The 14,278-nt window shown below is 49.9% G+C and overlaps 1 protein-coding gene across 1 annotated transcript in view; it reads left to right on the forward strand.

Moving 5' to 3' along the window:
- The window catches only part of LOC103114489 (collagen alpha-1(XIII) chain), a 90,615-nt gene that overhangs the window by 56,664 nt on the left and 19,673 nt on the right, over positions 1-14,278 (forward strand). Inside the window, exons 23-32 of the mRNA XM_060189939.1 lie at positions 333-401; positions 1,472-1,495; positions 3,399-3,461; positions 4,471-4,515; positions 5,240-5,383; positions 5,938-6,036; positions 7,834-7,878; positions 10,577-10,618; positions 11,659-11,685; positions 12,556-12,636. Of these exons, the coding sequence (XP_060045922.1) occupies positions 333-401; positions 1,472-1,495; positions 3,399-3,461; positions 4,471-4,515; positions 5,240-5,383; positions 5,938-6,036; positions 7,834-7,878; positions 10,577-10,618; positions 11,659-11,685; positions 12,556-12,636 (639 nt within the window). The remainder of the gene's footprint in view (positions 1-332; positions 402-1,471; positions 1,496-3,398; positions 3,462-4,470; positions 4,516-5,239; positions 5,384-5,937; positions 6,037-7,833; positions 7,879-10,576; positions 10,619-11,658; positions 11,686-12,555; positions 12,637-14,278) is intronic.

Consider the following 14,278-nt stretch of genomic DNA (forward strand, 5'->3'; position numbering starts at 1 on the left):
GGTTTGGCCCTGGGGCCTCTGGGAGTGGTGCTGAGAGTTCTCAGGCCCCAGCTGGGTGTCACAGTGTAACTTTCATGGACACACTCTTCTACAGGTCTTTGTCATGGAGCTGTCATATGGAGTCTTCCCTACTTGCTGAAGAACCCCTGGGCATTCTTGGGGAGCATTTTCAGTCCCCAGCAGCCCCCTTCTTATTATTCTAGATCCCCCACTGTCCAATCAGGTGCAGTCAGTGTTGGGCACAGACCCCTTTTTAGGGAGCACAGGACAGTTGTCCTCTGGTCCCTGCTGACTCACCAGAGCACTGGCCTGAGAACTCCTTTGCCTTATAGGGCTCCAAGGGAGAACCAGGGAAAGGAGAGACCATGAATTACAATGGGAACATCAACGAGGCTCTCCAGGTGAGTGGGGTCTGGCCCGGAGACTGTGACCTGGAGGCTCTCATGGCCTCAGCTCCTGAGTAATGTCCCAGCAGCCAGGCCAGTGGGCAGAGCTCACAGGAGAGTGGGTCCTGGCATCTCTCTCCTTAGGCCTCCCACTATGCAGCCTCCAGGGCAATCCTCCCTCCTCCAGCATCCATCATACCCCATCTCTCTGTGGAGGCCCAACCCTGTTCTGGGTACCTGAGCGCCATCACTGGGACATCCTGCCACCATGGCACTCAGCTGGTGTCCCACGACCATTCAGACATGTTCTACCATGGACTGCAAATGTTCCCTTGCTTCTCCAGAAAGGAATATCTCTTCTTCCTTTACTCTCTGATTGGATCCCTCTGTTCTTTCCTACTTCCCTAACCCCATATTTCAAGGGTCCAATGCACCACCCCTTAAGCAAACAGACTCAGTACAACAAAATATAGAGCAACTAAGAAAAAAAAAGCCAAACCAATTTACATGCCTCTCAAAGATCTCAGGCTCCAGCCTCTAGAATTGTCTCATGCCAGAGCTGAATGGTGCTCTAGGGTCTCTCTCTCTCTCTTTCTCAATAAAGAAATGAATCTTAAAAAATAAGCTAGGTTGTTGTATTGCATCAAAGCAAAGAACTCTGGGCATGGGTGGGGTTCAGGTCCTGCAGCATGATGGCGGAGGAGGACCTAGGTGGGGGTAGAGTGTTGAGAAACTGAGAAACTGTATTTACTGTTGACTGTAAACCATCAATCCCCCCAATTAAGAAAAAAAAAGCTAGAGGGGCAGTTTTTGGCATCCAGAAAGAATCATAAAAATCCCCCAGCCTCTGAGCAGCCATTGTTGAGACAAGGGTATTCTCTGTTCAGTGGTTACAAGCCTCTGGGAGAGGCGGGGTGTCACTTAGGGCTGGGAGGTTTGGGGCTCACCTGGGAGAGTGTATTTCTCCAGTGCTCATTGTGGAGCCCAGCTTCAATACTTCCAAGATTGAACCAGGAGACCCTTTAGATGTTTCTTGATTTATTCTTCAATTAATTGTATGGTGTTGACTTTTGTTGTTGTTTTAGGAGATCCGAACACTGGCCTTAATGGTAAGCCTTCCTCCTTCTTTGACTTCCATGGGCATGAGGCTGGTGGGGGTCAGTTGTGGACAACCTGTTAGCAAAGGCTGCAGTTTTCAGAAATCAGATGCTGGCTTCTGGGATGGGTAGAGCCTGTGGAGCCAAGGCAGAGGTAACCTGAGCCTGGGCAGGGCAGCTCAGATGCTGCCACATCTTGGCTCCTGGCTGTATTCTGAGGGGCTGTCACAGATTCAGCTATGCACTCTGTCACCATATCAGTGTGGGGTTCTATATGCAGCCATGCCATGAAACATAGGGATAAGGGGGTCACCCTTTCTCTCTCTCTTTCTTTTCCTCTTAACTTTCTTTCTTTCTTTCTTCCTTTCTTTTTTTAATTACCACCAGGGCTGTTGCTGCAGCACTGCAAACCTACTGCTCCTTGTAGCCACTATTTCTTTTCTTTTCCCTTTCTATTATAATTGATAAGACAGAGCTAAATTGAGAGGGGAGGGGAGATTGAGAAGGAGAGAGAAAGATAGACATCTGTAGACCTGCTTCATAGCTTCTGAAGCGAACCCCTGCAGATGGGGAGCCGGGGCTGGAACCTGGGTCCTTGCACATGGTAATAACTTAACCGGGTACAACACGGCCCAACCCTGGGGATGACTTTTTAATAATAGTTTTTATTGCTAGTGACTTAACAGTGGTTTGCAAAATCACATGATTTCAGTGATGTATTTTTACATCTACATGTGTGCGTGCAACCCACCACCAAAATCCCGTGTCCTTCCCCCTTCCTTCTGATAATCACCAGAGTTCTCACAGAGTCCAAAAGAGTTTGATCACTATTGTTTTGAAACTTCTTCTGGGAACGTTAAAATATGTTCTTTGATTTAGCTATTGAAAATAAGCTTTCTTGGAAACAGTATTGCCTTTAAAAATTAATCATGTAGCATAGTGTAGAAACGACAAAATATACCCATTTTAGGGCTGGAGTCTGATGAGTTCTGACAAGTTGATGTCCTTAGGTATCTACTGCCCCAGTCACTCCAGCAAGTTTCTGCTGTACATTCACAGCCAATCCCACACTTGCCCCAACTCCCTGAACACCATTGATCTACATTCTGTCCTGGCCGTCGTGGCTAATTAAATTGGTTCTTTTTAGCTGTGTATGAATGAAACCACAGGGCATCATGTCATTTGTACCTGATTTCTTTTTATTACTTTTTTTTCTTATTGCCACCAGGGTTATCACTGGGGCTTGGTGCCAGCACTACAAATCCACTACTCCCATAGGCCATTTTTTTCCTTCTTTCGATTTTATTTGACAGGGCCAAGAGAAATTTGAGAAGGGAAGGGAGGTAGAGAAGGAGAGAGAAAGGGAGACACCTGCAGATCTGCTTCACTGCTCATGAAGAGTCCCCCATGCACGTAGGGATTCGGGGTCCTTGCTGATATGGGCACTTAACTAGGTGCACCACCACCCAGCCCCCTCTATCTGTTTTTTGTTTTGTTTTTTGTTTTGTTTTGTTTTGTTTTGTTTTCTTAGTATCATGTGTCTGGGTTTCATCCTTGGCATAGTATGTTTCAATACTTGCTTCCCTTTTCACTGCTAACAGTATTGCACTGTCTGAAGGTACCAGCTATTTGCCTGCTGGTAGACATTGAAGTTATTCCCTGGAAAGACTTTTAAGTCACTGTTGATTAGATCTGTCTGCTGAGTGCCCATGGAGGTGCTGAAAGAGGAGAGGCAGAAGAATCCACAAGACACAACATTATTTCCTTTACAATTACTCCTGCCATTGATGCAATGCTTGACTATAACCAATAGTGATCACCCCCGCATAGACCGCATAGGCCTCCCTGGGAGCACGGCACCCTTCCTTGGTCTGAAAGTTCTTCCATATTTGCTTTGTTTTATTTTGCTTCCTAGGGGCCTCCTGGTCTTCCTGGGCAAATTGGCCCACCTGGACCTCCAGGGATCCCAGGCCAGAAGGTAACACTTACTTTGACAGGATAGTGGAAAACTACACAGGCATTGTGTGTGTTCCTGAGCATGGGACCACCCCCCCCCCACCTCCCAGCTGGCCCTCGTTCAGTAACCATCTCATCTCCCCAGAGCCCCCATCACTTTCTGCCCTCTAGCACCCTGCCCACCCACATCACAACCACTTCCCACGGCACCTCTGCCTCAGATATGCCTTCTCCCCTTGCTGTCTGTCCCGGGCTCCTGTAATTCATATCCCCCAAGTCTGGATGAGTCTCTACCCCAACACAGACCCACAGCAAGGACCCAGCCTGCACAGAACAGGACACCTGAGCCCCCACCCCAGCCATACGACTCCCCATCTTCCTGGCCCTTTGTCTTACTCCCTCTTGTACTCTGCTTCATCTCTGTGATTTCCTTCACATGGTCCTACGTGTTTGCCCTCTGTCCTCTGCTCATGAAACTGTATCCTGAGATCCCCCTCCCCTCATCCTTACCTTTCAAAGTCTTCATACTTCAAGTCCAATTCCGATGTCACCTCTTCCTTGAAGCCTACCCTGGTCTATCAGGCAGCAATGCCTTTGTCTCTCAGATACTCTCTTGTGTCTGTTATTTCTTCCTGGGGATGTGACTGGTTATTTTCCTGGGCTCATAAACAGAGTCCACCTTCATTCATTGTTTCCCTGGCCACAAAAAAAGAACTTGCATTGATGTGAGCATGAAGGGGCCTCCCTTGTGGGACAACCCCAGGACCTGAGGACTGGCTTTGGGGGGAACTAAGGCAGGGGTCTTCTCCCATGGAGTGAGTGGTCAGGGCTCTGCCAAGCCACAGTGGGAGGTCAAGACACATTCTCAGTCTACTCCTGACCTGTGCACTGGGACTCTCGCCTGTGACGCAGAGCACGCGAGTGCATGCCCTGCCTGAGCGCTGAGAATGATGCCTGGATGTAGGCAAGGCTCTGTGAGTGACTGTTGTCCTTCTCTGGTCTGAGAGTGACCTGCGGTTATCTGGTTATAGGGGGAGATTGGACTGCCAGGCCCTCCAGGACTCGATGGAGAAAAGGTAAGAACGGACTTCCCCAGGCCTAATCCTGCAGATGGTTCTTAGCCTGCAGGGACAAGGAGGCAGAAGGTTCAGAAGGACACCCTGGGGGGTCGGGCGGTGGCACAGTGGGTTAAGCGCATGTGGCGCAAAGCACAGGGACCGGCGTAAGGATCCCGGTTCGAGCCCCCAGCTCCCCACCTGCAGGGGAGTCACTTCATAGGCAGTAAAGCAGGTCTGCAGGTGTCTATCTTTCTCTCCCCCTCTCTGTCTTCCCCTCCTCTCTCCATTTCTCTCTGTCCTATCCAACAATGAACAACATCAACAATGCAATAATAATAACCACAATGAGGCTACAACAAGGGCAACAAAAAAGGGGGGAAAAATGGCCTCCAGGAACAGTGGATTCATGGTGCAGGCACCGAGCCCAGCAATAACCCTGGAGGGAAAAAAAAAAAAGGACACTCTGGTGTGAGCCTTGAGGAAAGACAGAAGGGGGAAGGAAGGGTTCCCGCCCACCCTGCAGAAACCAATGGAGTTCATGTGGTAGACCCCAGATGTCCAGACTGACCCCCACTGGGATGGGCTGGGGCTGGAGGCCCAAGACCCTGCAAAGCCCCATAAGGAGTTGGATCCTTTGCTTGGTCCTGTCAAGTATCCCAAACCTAATCCAGTAACTCCCATTCTTTGGGGTCTCTTTTCCCCATCAATGCATCTAATCAGTGTTGTTGATATTTTTTTGAAGGGACCTCGAGGCAAGTCAGGAGACATGGGTCCTCCTGGCCCCCAAGGGCCCCCAGGGAAGATTGGACCTACAGGAACCAAGGGAGAAGATGGACCTATGGGGACCCCAGGAGAGAAAGGGGAGCCGGGGCAGGCAGGCTCACCGGTGAGTGCCGGGAGTGGAGGGCAGCCACAGACCCACCCTGCCCATTGCATGTGCCATTCTTCGCATGCTGCCACCTTATTAAGTCAGCAGAGTGCCAGCTGTGGCAGGGACTGGAACCTGGAGCCAGATGGCATTCACCCAGGTTTCCTACCTTAAGGCCAGTGTCCTGACTCAAGAAACCTGGGCGCTGTCCTGTCATCTCTGCCTGTGTTCTTGGTAAAGTCATTGCACCTTGCAGTCTCCTGTCCTTCTCTTTAAAGCAGGAATAATTTACTGTTGGGAAGGAAATGAAGCCATAGCATCAATCTACCTCTGGGAAAAGTGCATAGAAGCTCCATCCTCAGAGGAACTCACACACACACAGGAAAGGGGGCATTGTTCCAGCTGGGCAAGGCTACTGGCTTAGTATGGAAGCTGGCTGTGGGTCTCAATGATCTCCAGCTGTGAAAGGAGCAGCATCTCAGAGGCCTCCCCAGAAGCAGGAACTGTGCACCACAGTTGGTCAAACTCTCAGCTGGGCCATTTGACTAACAGGTATCCTTGTCCATCTGTAGGGTCTAGACGGCCCGACTGGGGAGAAAGGAGAACCAGGTGACCCAGGGAGACCCGGAACGACAGGACTGCCTGGCCCAATCGGGCTCCCGGGATTTACAGTAAGAGTAAGGGCCTGGGGGCCCGTGCTGTCATGGGCATCTGTGGGAATGGCCTGTGAATGGGAGCACCTCTTGTTACTGTCACAGCCTAGTGGGTTTCTGGCACTGTAATGAGGCTGCATCTACCTGATGACTGGGGGCAGTTGGCGGTGGGGGGGGGCTTCCTATAGATCAGCTACTGTCTGTCCAAGGGGCATCTAAGTGTAAACTGGGTCTCCAGTTCCTCTGCTCACAATCTAGTTCAAAAGCACTCGAGTCTAGCATATGGGAGTCTATTCAGAGATGAGGAAATACCTCAACATGTTAGAGCTCAACATGTTAGGACTGTCATGTCCAAGTCCCAGAGGTCCCAGGTTCAATCCTCACCATTGTCATAAGCTAGAACTATGTGGTGTTCTGGTATGTCTCTCCTTCTCCCTGCCCCTCTCCCTCTCGTCCACACTCTCCCTCTCCCTTTCTCTCTCTATAAAGCTAAGTAAATCGAACATTTCTTAGAAGTGGACATAACCTCTGGCCCAGGGCAGGAGCACCTCACTATAACCCCCACCATGGTTGCCTACTCACCTGGACCAGACAGGCAGCACCTGGGCCTCCAGCAGCCCCCATGTCAGCCTCCCCCACCTGCCTTCCCTCTGCATCTGGAGCCATGTCCATTTCCTGCAGCTGCACAAACCACCAAACTGTGAAAAGGGGGATTCATCACACGCTTATCTCATGGTCAAAGCTGGGTCCACTGCCCAGGGCTGCACAAGACTGCTGTCAAGGCACCAGGCCTCACCGAGAGCCTGTGTCCTCCAGACTGGCTGCTACCAGTGTCATCCAGGTGGCCTTCCTCCTGGCAGGCTGATCACACCACAGTCCCACATTAGTTTCAGCCAATGACAGACTAGCATAGAGTCATGGTCCTAGGGGCAGTGGGGGAGCAGTGGTACACTTGGTTAAGTGAACATGGTACTACGTGCAAGGACCCCCACAAAGATCCAGGTTCCCCACCTATAGGGGGGATGCTTCATAAGCGGTGAAGCAGGTCTTCAGATATCTCTCTTTCTCCCCTTCCTCTCTCAATTTCTCTCTGTCCTGTCCAATAAAATGGGGAAAAAATGGCCATCAGGAGCAGTGGGTTCATACTGCTGGCACCGAGCCCCAGTGATAACCCTGGAGGCAAAATAATAAATAAATAAATAAATAAAATAAGAGAGTCATGGTCCCGTCATTTATGCCATATGTCAACATGGCCTTAACTCATTTGACCCGTGTAGCTTCTGCATGTTAGAATTTACATTATGGGAGCCATGTGGTAACACAGAGGGTTAAGCACAAGGTCCAGCGCAAGGATCCCGGTTCAAGCCCCCGGCTCCCCACCTGCAGAGGAGTCACTTCACAGGCAGTGAAGCAGGTCTGCAGGTGTCTATCTGTCCTATCCAACAATGATGACATCAATAACAACTACAACAATAAAACAACAAGGGCAACAAAAGGAAATAAATAAATATTTTTAAAATAATAAATAACTTTAAAAAAGAATTTACAATATAAGTTTATAATATAACCATGGAGTCACAGCCCCCCCCCCTTGCTATATGCCTTAATCCACTGATTAGAAACCAGGTTCCTACACATTTACTCAGAACATAACCTTCTCTCCCATTGCTGGACCCTCAAATTCTTGAAGACCATGGTCTTCACCCTTCAGGTTTTCCTCACAGACTAGTCCTGATTTGAGGGACTTATGCCTCAACTCCCCTGAGGACTGCCATCCACACCTAGTGAGTGTTTCTTTCCCTCCCCCCCCCACAGGGAGAGAAAGGAGAACCTGGGGAGAAAGGTGACCCAGGAGTGGAGGTAGGTGGCTTTGTGGAGACTACTTGACAGGCGTGTCATGCAGCTCTATCTCCAGCACATGCAGTATGTCCAGATGCAACTCTAAACTGCCTGGTGTGAAGAGAGGCAAGAAGCTGAGTGTGCACTGAGTTCCACAGTGGGTCAGCCTCAGAGCTCCAGAGCTGCCCCAAGCCCCCCCCCCACTAGGAAAATCCCTGGAGAACAGTGAGGGGACAAAAGACCCACCCCAGACTGCAAACAGCCCCCAGTGCTACATGGTAATGGCAGGTGAGATGAGCACCCCAAAAGAAGGATTATTTGAGCAGAGTCCTGAGGACCTTGTAGGAGTTTGCCTGGACACTCAGGAGAGAGGCATCCTTCTGAGGGGTGTGGTGAGGAAGGGTGGAGGGGGGAGCAGAAGTCAGGATAGAAACCAGCGTCTCCTGAGGTGGAAGAGAATTAGGCTGAGGCCAAGAGAGCCAGGAAAGCCACAGAAGTTGAGGTTCTTGTGGGAGAGGCTGTTTGGTGGAGGGCCTGGGCCACCCAGTTACTACCACCACAAAGCTAAGAGAAAGACCACCAAGACTTGGTCCCCTGGCCCTGTCACCCTTCAGTGTCACCAAGCTCCATTCACACTTAGTGAAGCAGATCTGATGAGAAACATGCGTGTTACTCACTGAGGGACTGATGGCTTCCCCCCACCCCACCCCAAGTGCTCTGAAATTCAGGAAAGGCAATATGCACAAAATCGTTCCTCCCAGAAGTATTTAGAGTAAAAATCGGAAACAGTTGGCATTTCTAACAAGAAGGAAATCATTAAATAACCAGTGGTGGTAACACTAATGCTCATAATGGACTCCATGTTCAGGAACTGTCCTCGCGCCAAGCACCGCTTCAAGCTCTGGCCAGGCAGTAATTTGTTTCATCCCACTCAGTGAATAGCGTGTCGACATTAAAAGGAGGCATGTGGAGGACACACATAAAAATGGGAAAATGGTTTTCATATTAAAAAAAAAACAGAACCGAGGGCCAGATTATACATATATAAAATCCTAATGGGTTGAGACTTATGTTCAAGCACATTGTTTAGACAGTGTGAGAGAAGTGAAGTGGAGAAAAATGAAGTGAGGTCTTATCAGTGCTTCTCAGCTAGGTAAACTGAGAGATGTTTAGCCTTTTTCCTCCTTTCAGTTTTTTTCATTTAAAAAAAACATTTTATAAGTCTGTATTACTTTAAATGTTTTTTTTAGTTTTTTGTTAATTGTGAGGTAAACTGTGTGCACATTTCTGTTGATGTTAATATTCGCATGGATTTGTATGACAGGTGTCACAGCCAAGACATATGAATCACTTATAGTTTCTTTAAATCTTTTTTATTTATGTATGATTAGATAGAGACAGAGAGAAACATAGAGGGGAGGAGCAGAGAGAGAGGGAGAGAGATAGAGAGAGACCTGCAGCCCTGCTTCACCACTCGTGAGGCTTTCCCCCTGAAGGTAGGGACCCGAGTTCTTGAGCTCACTGTAAGGTGTATGCTTAACCAGGTGCACCACTGCCTGGCCCTGTGAATTACTTATAATACTTAAAAGTAAACATTTTTTCTTGAAAAAGGCAGTAGATTTCCTGAAGATTAAGTTCCTTACCAGGAGGCTGTGATATTCTTGAGCTGATAGGTCCACAGATCCAAGGACTCCCGCATGGGCCTGCAAGAGTTGCTCTATTGTGATCTAGCAGAGGGGTCCCCCGCTGGCCCACTCCAGGGCGGTGTGCCCCTGGGAAGACAGGCTATCCTAGGAGAGCCCTCCATCTAGAGCAGAGTGACTACCTCCAATGGGAAAGCGACAGGCAGGTCTCTTGCCAAGCCTCTGGAGTAACTGATGGTGGACAACAGATCCTCATCTTCATCAGAGACAGAATCGACTGAATAGCATTCTCTGTCGCTGGGAAGAGAGCCCTGGGCTTCTCCGTCCTCACATTCATCTGGATCCTTCCTCTCCAACCTAGAGAGAGAAGGATACTGCCAGTCTCGGCAGCCAACTGGGGGGAGCTTGTGGAACATTCTTCAGAAACATCCCCTCCCTCCTCTCAGCCCAGATCACCCATCTGTCTCCCTCCAAGTCAGAGACCTCAAGCTAAATGCCTACAAGGACCAGGCATGTCACAAATGAATCAAAGGCCTGAAATAAATACAAAAGGGAGTGGAGTGAGGTGGGGTAAATGGAAGGTCTCAGGCCCCATCTAGCGGGGAAAGCTCTTTCAGCTTCAGGCACTCTTGTCATGCAGGAACAAGAATCCCAGTGTTGTCAGTTTTGTTTTCACTTGATTATTTTTTTTAAGAAAATCTGGAAGAACAAAATATTTTCTTCCCCACCATAGCACTGCTCAGCTCTAGTTTATGGTGAGGGGTGTTGCATGGGGGATTGAACCTGGGACTTTGGAGCCCCAAGCATGAGAGCCTTTGCTTAACCATTATGCTATCTATCATCACCCAGAAGAACTGAATTTTATGGGCATTTCCTGGCAATGCTTATCAATGTTTTTCCCCCGACATCATGCACATTAATGAGTTGCTAACTTGATCAAGCTGTCTTTCAGGTGACTGTGTTGCACAGTCTGTCCTGTGGCCACTCAGTCCCTGGCATAACTTGGGCCAGATCCTCAGGAAGGACCAACTGACAATATCAGAAGGTGAACTAACCATTTCCCCCTTGGCTTCCAGGTTCCTGGGCCACCTGGCCCAGAGGGGCCTCCTGGACCTCCGGTGAGTTCACAGCACTCAGTCAGCATGTTAGTCCATTGTGTTTGGGTCCCTAATGTCCCCTCCCCATGGCAGTCACAGGCCTTAGGTCACTATCATTAAGGAGGAGTTCTCCTTCCAGAATAGGGTTTTCTAGCCCCAAAATCCCCTCTCACTCTTCTCCCTTCCCTTGTTAAACAGGTATCATTCCAGCCCACCTAGACCAGCCTTAGACTGGACCACCTGTGGTTACAGGGGCAAGATGTGGCCTTTAGGAAGATGCCTTGCATTGCACATAGAGGGCCTCCAAGCATCCTAAGACTACAGAAACTTGCCCTTGCCTCTGACACCGAGTCACCCACTGTCCTTGGTAGAAGTAGTTTCATGAGGGGCCGAGCAGTGATGTACCCCGTTAAGCACTCCAGTTAAGCGCACGTAGTACAAAGTGCAAGTACCCACACAAGGATCCAGGTTCAAGCCCCCTGCTCCCCTCCCGAAGGGGGGGATGCTACACAAGTGGTGAAGCATGTCTGCAGGTGTCTCTCTGTGTGTGTGTGTGTCCCTCCTCTCTTGATTTCTCTCTGTCCTGTTCAATAAAATGGGAAAAAGATAATAACCATCAGGAACAGTGGATTTCTAGTGCCGGCACCAAGCCCCAGTGCTAACCCTGAAGACAAACAAAAAGTAGTGGAATGAGAGGAATGATAGTAGACAAGCTCTGGCAAAACTTGCTGTGTGCCAGACATGAAGCATTTTGAATGTGTTAATTGATTTAACTGTAGCTGTGTTCTCCCTAACTCTTCCCTCCTAAAGTGTTCGTTCAGCTGTGATGGCCACATAGAGATTCTGTCATTCCCCAGCCTGGCTCAGATCCCACCTTGAAGGAAATCCAAGTGTGACCAACCCCCCCACACACACACACACCCTGCAATTTAGTATTCCTCTTCTGTCTCCCCTGGGCAGAGACTCCAGACCAATCCTATGCTCAAAACCCTTGCTCTTTTGTAGAAAGTTGACTTAACCTGAAATGCAGTTCTGAGGCACCTTGTTTTGTTTCCATGCAGGGGCTGCAAGGCATTCCTGGACCAAAGGTAAGAAAAGGCCTGTGAGGTGCTAGGCTGTGCTAGGGAGGGGCTGCAGTGGAAGAAAATGTCCCTCAGACCTCTCTCAGCTGAACGAAATCACCTGACAGACTAGCAGGCCTGTGGGGTGTGGTCAGGACAGGATGAAATCCCGAGGGTCCTTTAGCAGTTTCCATGGAGCCCTGGTGTGCTTTGAGTTTAGAACTTGCCATCCATTAGTTGGCCATAGAGAGTAGCCGGCTTGTTGCTCCAGGCATCCACCTCAGACCCTTCACTGTCCTAAAACATAGATGATAACAAGGTATTGCCTCCCCACCACCATGCCATGCCCTCTGGGACCCAGCCCAGTGCATTGTCATCTGGACTCCCCCAGCGAGTCCCAAAGTGTTTCTGGTGAATGAGAACACTAAAGGTTGCTGGCACAATGGCCCTTGCAACCTGCCCTGACATTCTTCAGTGGACTGTTGAACAATTTTTTTCTCCCAGCTAATCTGGGAGTCTTGAAATCCCAGTGCTGGCATCTCAAGCACCTGCCAGACATTCTCTGCGGGGTCCTAGCTTTCCTGCCTTGCAAGGAAAGGTCAATGAGCACGCCTCAGCTTGAACACTTTGTGGGCTATCTCCATGCCACCACTCTCATTCCATTTGGGAACCTCAAAGCTACCGCAGAGGCTTGTGGGGGGGGTAGAGGAGGCTCTCCATTAGACAGAGATGCTTCACATTTCCTGCTGCCACCCCTGAACCACCCTCATCCACTTCCCCCCTCTTCCTCCTCTACTTACCCCTCCCACATCACCCCTCTTTCCAGAACCCCAGAGGGCAATAATGTGTGGTGTGGACCATGCCCCTCTCTGACCTCCTGGTTTCCCTTTCCTTCAGGGAGAAGCAGGACTGGATGGAGCAAGGGGGGAGCAGGGCGTCCCAGGAGAGAAAGGAGACCGAGGACCCCTAGGACTACCTGTAAGTGTCTGGGGCCCAGTCAGACTGTTGCAAGGTGGTTGCCTCCTCTGGACCAAGTCCTGGCCTGCTTTCTAGAGAGAAGGTGGAGATGAGAAAGATGGGGGGGGGGGCTACAGAGCAGCCAGCTGCAGAGCCAGCATGAGAATGGCCTGAGTCCTGGTGCCTGGTTCAGAGACACTGAGTCTGCCCTCACCAGTCATGGCAGACTGGGAGCAGGGGACAGTGGAGCGCTCTTCTCCCCTCGCCTGCAGTCCCAGAGGGACTTAAGCATAAGGCTGCAGCAGAAAAGCTAATAAAGAGTCAGTGGGGAGGGTCGGGCAGTAATGCAGCGGGTTAAGCGCACAAGGCACAAAGCACAAAGACTGACGTAAGGATCCCGGTTCCAGCCCCCGGCTCCCCACCTGCAGAGCGGTCACTTCACTAGTGGTGAAGCAGGTCTGCAGGTATCTGGCTTTCTCTCCCCCTCTCTGTCTTCCCCTCCTCTCTCCATTTCTCTCTGACCTATCCAACAATGACAACATCAATAACAATAATGATAACAACAACGATAAAACAACAAGGACAACAAAAGGGGGGGTGGAAGATTCAGTGGCAAGCCCCTTGGATTCTAGTTCCCTGAGATCTCTGATCTTGATCTGTGAGAGCTAAGCGGTTCCAGGTGGGGCAGGCTGCTCAGAACTCACCTGCACTGGGCTGGGGAAACAACATAATGGTGATGCAAGAGACTCTCAGGCCTGAGGCTCTGTGGTCCCAGATTCAACCCCCAATACCACCATGAGCCAAAGCTGAGCAGTGCTGTTATCTCTTTCACTCTCTCTCCTTCCCTTCCTCCTCCTGCCCTCTATCCTTGTCTCCCCATTTCTCATTAAAATAAAATATTTTTAAAAACTTAAAAAGAGGGTGGAGGAGATTGCATAGTGGTAATGCGAAACAGACTCTCAGGCCTAAGGCTCCAAGGTCTCAGGTTCAATCCCATGCACCATTACACCATTAGCAAGAGCTGAGCAGTGCTTTAGGGGAAAACAAAACAAAACAAAAAGCGGGGGGGGGGGGGGGGGGGGGGGATATCGCCTGCACTTCTAGATGTGGGGCCTGAGCTGGGTAAATCCCTCTGCCCCAAGCTCCAGTAACAGAGGGTCTCTTCATCACCTTACCTGTCGCCAGGAGAGAACACTCTATCACCTGTCTTGGGATTCCATTCTTCCTTCTACCTAGTGGGGCTGCCACTCCTTTTGATTGTCTTTCAGCATATGGAAGGGATTTAGCCATCCAATGAGTCATTTTACTGGTGCATCCAGAGAAAAAAGTAAGTCCACTTGTGGCCACTTGAGGTGACAGACCCAGTCCAGAGACCACAGCCTCACAAAGGGGTTCTTTTCAGCTTCTGGAGCCTCCTCTGTCTTGGGCACAAGACCAGCTCCACCCACTCCCCCATCCCATCCCCACCCCCGGAAGCCATAAAGTGCAGGAACAATGGAAATTTGGGAAGTCTATTACCCCAGCCTGGCAGACCTTGAAGGTCTGGTTAATGTAATCACAGCAACCAAACAGAGCAAAAGGTATGGTTCCACCTCATTATTGCATCAAGTGTAGGATTATTTAAGCAACTGATTTGCTTGGCAGGCTACAGGAAGCTGATGAC

The sequence above is a fragment of the Erinaceus europaeus genome, chromosome 1, assembly GCF_950295315.1.
Source record: "Erinaceus europaeus chromosome 1, mEriEur2.1, whole genome shotgun sequence".
Classification (NCBI taxonomy): Eukaryota; Metazoa; Chordata; class Mammalia; order Eulipotyphla; family Erinaceidae; genus Erinaceus; species Erinaceus europaeus.